Source organism: Pteropus vampyrus, unplaced genomic scaffold (genome assembly GCF_000151845.1).
Source record: "Pteropus vampyrus isolate Shadow unplaced genomic scaffold, Pvam_2.0 Scaffold154, whole genome shotgun sequence".
Lineage (NCBI taxonomy): Eukaryota > Metazoa > Chordata > Mammalia > Chiroptera > Pteropodidae > Pteropus > Pteropus vampyrus.
Genome location: NW_011888935.1, coordinates 809,122 through 813,364, shown reverse-complemented (window position 1 = coordinate 813,364; position 4,243 = coordinate 809,122). Strand labels below are relative to the sequence as shown.

At 46.4% G+C, this 4,243-nt stretch overlaps 1 protein-coding gene across 1 annotated transcript in view; it reads left to right on the top strand.

Moving 5' to 3' along the window:
• Positions 1-4,243, top strand: part of VWA8 (von Willebrand factor A domain containing 8) — a 281,798-nt gene that overhangs the window by 36,197 nt on the left and 241,358 nt on the right. The window contains exons 7-9 of the mRNA XM_023536356.1: positions 167-299; positions 1,366-1,390; positions 1,756-1,860. Coding sequence (XP_023392124.1) covers positions 167-299; positions 1,366-1,390; positions 1,756-1,860 — 263 coding nt within the window. The remainder of the gene's footprint in view (positions 1-166; positions 300-1,365; positions 1,391-1,755; positions 1,861-4,243) is intronic.

Sequence of the window (4,243 nt, the reverse complement as noted above, 5' to 3'; positions counted from 1 at the left end):
AGGCAGCCTAGGTAGAAGCTGCATGGAGGGGGAGTGTCATCCTGAACTCCAGAGGTGAGCTGTAGTGTCAGGTAGGCCACAGACTCCCCGACCTGAGGCAGGAGAGCTGGGTGCTCACACTTCAGCACCATCTGTCCCTTGCTAATGGTTGTCCCAATGGACACAGACTCCCAGACACCAGTTGTTTCCCCGGCCTGTGAGCAGAGCTGGCTGTGGGAGCTCCAGGGTAGTCTTCACAAGACCGAAGGACACCTGCAGCCTCTAGCTGTTGGAAAGGAGAGCCGGGTGGCCCAGAAAAGGTGACGCTAGGTCCGGGGGGGTGTGGTGGAGCACCGACATCGTCCACTGCAGTTCCACAGAAGTCACGACAGTGTCTGCAGTGGTGGGAACGCCCTCCAGGGAGGGGGGACAGCAGGCAGGAAGGTGTCAAATCGCAGAAGGGCCTGGTGTGTTTGGAGAATGGGAATAAGCTGTATCAGTAGAGCAAGCATGTGGCTGGAGAGGCAAGGACCTCCGTGTGAAGTGTCGCATGGCGAGTGAAGTCTCATGGCCGACTTAATGTTGGCCCAGCGGACGTTAGTAGGTAAGGTGTGCAGCAATCGTGTGTGGGAGGATGATACCTCCGTTGGCGACAAGGAGGGATGGGGCCGCCTGGATGCACAGGGAGCACAGAGGAGACTGATAATAGTCAGCGAGAGACCGCTCAGGAGCGCGCCGGGAGGTAGTGGCCGTGCCACGGGGTAGTGGGTGTGCCACCTAGGTGAGACGTGTTTCTAAACTTCAGTGCTATTTATTTTCTATTTCCTGAGAGTCAGAGTTAAGTTTCCCAGGTATTGCTTATACAATTCTCTGCATCTAGAGCAGCTTTTCTTCTGTTTATCACATCTTTTACTTTTCGTTTTTTATTTTTGCTCAGAACTTTTTACTTTAACAATTCTCAAATCTAAAAAACAGTTCAAAAAAATAAAATGGACAACTATAATTCCTTCAACTAGAATCACCAGCTGTTAACATATTGCCCCATTTGCTTGCTCTCTCTTTTTTTCTTGAAGCATCTGAAAGTACTTTGTGGTTAATATTCTTAAATACTTCAGAAGCTTCTCAGAATGAGGACGTTCTCCTGCATAACCAGATACCGTTATCATACCCCTCAGCACAGTAGCAGTAATTCTGTGTCATCTAATAGACGGTCTACATGGACATTTCCCTAATTGTCCCTGTTAATAGACTTTTCAAAGTAGAGTAACCGGAATTGGAAAGCAGTTTGATTTGGGTTGAGGAGGTAGGGTTTGAAGATAATTTAACACTTTCTAACTTTGTGGTTATAACTTCGAAGCTGAGTAAACGTGGGTGAGATTAACTCAGATTAGGAATACGGATGAAGGAGGAGGTACTTTAGGACAGGTAGGGTAAGGAGAGGAGTTTCAGACAAGCTGAATGGGGGGTCTGTGAGATGTCCGTGTGGTCACGTCTCATGTGCAACTGAGAGTTCAAGTCCAGAGCTCAGGAAAGACGTCAGGACTAGAAACAGAAACACGGAGGCCTTCAACGCACAGGCGGCGGCTGAAGGTGGGAGTGGCTGAGCTCAGCAAGGGCAGAGAAACAGGAAGGGAAGAGGAAATCACGTTCGCTTATGTGGACTTCTGGGAAATATTGTTGATAAAGCAATTTCAATGTCATATGTACATTTCCGATAAATTTTCTGTGATTTATTTTTGACGTTCCTCCTTCCCACGTGTTTTTGCTCCTAAACAGGATTCCTTCCCTATGATGTCGATCAAACATGCCATCCACTGGCTGTACCCGTACACTATTTTACTAGGCCACGAGGGGAAGATGGCTGTGGAAGGTATTTTAAAAGTAAGTGCCTGCTTTACTTCCTTCCCTTCCTCTACTTTTCCTTCCCTCCCCTTCCTTTCTCTTTCCTTCTCTCTTCCCAGCGCCCCCTGCCTTCTCTCCTACTTTTCTCTCTCATTTTTCTTCCTTTCCCTTGCCTTCCCTTGCTTTCCCAGGCATGGATGGAGGCATCGGCACGCTGCTGACTGAGGAAGCGAGCGCACAGGTGGCTGCTGTGTTTGGGAGATTGGCTCCATTGAGCAAATGAGTAAATCGCATGGGCAAATGAGTGAATATATTGGGGATAATAAGATCTGCATTTCTCACTGTTGGAGAAGGAATTTGTGGACATACAGAGGGGGATGAAAGAAAGAACCCTGAAGTTGTTAATTGGAGAAATCAGCACGAACTCACTTTTTTCTCTCTATATAAACAGATAGAGTAATACGTATAAATAGTGTATATATGTGTGTATGCATACACATATTTCCTAGCTCCAGCCCCTGAGAGGGTTTAAAGGCGATGACACTCCAATGGCAGTGATCAGACAGGGGCTGAGACGCTGGGTTCTGAGAACTGCACCTCCCTGAGAGGAATTGGGCCTCCTTGGAGGTAGGGCTGATGCGAGGCTCAGGACGGGAAATATACACAATGAGCCTGGGCCACCGCAGTGCACCAAACGTAAGGAAATGTTCAACAAGCGATGTTAACATCGTCAAAGTGACAGAAAAGTCAGCTCGGGGTAGCTCCCCCTGGCCAAAATCTGCAATTTTTAGCATCAAAATAAATAATGGTAGTAATCAATGACAACCTTTTGCATTAAATAGGAATTAATGAGTTCATACTGATATAAACAAATAAATACATGGAGGAGAAGGGAAAGCTTTTCCTAGTGGAATGCCTACTAATAAAAGCAGAGGGATTATATAAATAGAAAAAAAGCACCATTTGCAGCCATCAGAGCGGTGGTTGATTTAGGCGGAATCATCAGACGATGTTAAAGCTAGTGGTGGTTCTATGAGGGGCAAGATGCCAGCATAATCTATGAATGTCCCTGCACCCCCGCCAAATACTCAATTGGCTATAAAACAGGGAAATTATATATTCATAGTAACTACCAGCTGGACCAGGTGGGACAAATCAACCTCATGTGCCTCCCGGGTGTCGTATAAGAAGAGCTCAGCGTCACTTCTTGAGTATTCTGGCTAAGAACTCGTGGTACCTGTTGGCCATGATGAGATATTGCATAGACCTGAGTTGAGGGCCGTCTTGCAGAGTGAAAGGCCTGTATTCTGCGGGACTGCTCAGGCCAGGAAAACAGAAAAACCGAGTCACTGTTTCAGACTGAAAGATACTAGCGAGAACTAGCTAAATGCAGTGTGTTCCTGCATTGGATCCTGGGCCAGATGGGAAAAGTGGCATCGTTGGGCCAGCTGGTTAAGCCCGCATGGGGCCTGTGGATGGGCAGTAGTGTGCCGCTGCATCGTTCGCGTGATCTGGAAGCCTGTGGGGCAATCATGTTGGCCGGAGTTCTTGTTTTCAGGAAATATGAACTGGAAAGTTCAGGAGTGATCGAGCATCATATCTGCAGCTTATGCTCAAGTGGTTTGGAAGAAGAGCAGTGGTTGTGTGTGTGTGTGTGTGTGTGTGTGTTCATGTGCGTGTGTGTGTGTGTTCATGTGCGTGTGTGGCGGGGGGTCTGAAGGAGAAAGGGAACAAATGTGCTAAGATGTTAACCACCGTGAAATCTGGGTGGAAGCAAAATAGAAGTTCTTTGCCCAGCCCTGTGCTGCAACTTTCCTACAAGTCTGAAATGACTTGAAGATACAAAATTTTAAGAAGCAAATGAATATCCAGTATAACTCATTTCAAAATAAAAAAACAAAAGCAAATATCTAATATAATACTAAGTTAACATTTATCTGCCTGTAACTTAAGTGAAAGGCAAGCATTTTATGTAAAAAATATGGAAATTGCTAAAGAGCTATCGTTTAGACTGCTGGAACTCTCACTTTGTCATAGTGGTTTATGGTACACGGAGCATGGTTTTCTTCTAGAATACACCTGGCATAACTTCCTCATAGTGTAGCTAATGGTCTTGTTTTCTGAAGGTCCAGTGACAGTATGTGGTATCTTATAACTACATATTTGAAAGTGTTGAGCCTTGGCGGAGATTTATCGACTCACCTCAGTCATTCCTTCTCATAAAAGACAGTTTTTCTTTCTCTTCCACAGTCTGGCTCAAGGCACAAATTTCTAGGCGCCAGTAGCATGCGCACACCAAGCTGGCGTGGCTCCACGTCCCGGCTTCACTTTCTGGAGGCGAGAATTGGACGTCGCCTTAAGCATAGAGAACGATAGTTGTTTCTCCCCTTATCCCCAAGTCCACACATGGCCTTGGGGCATC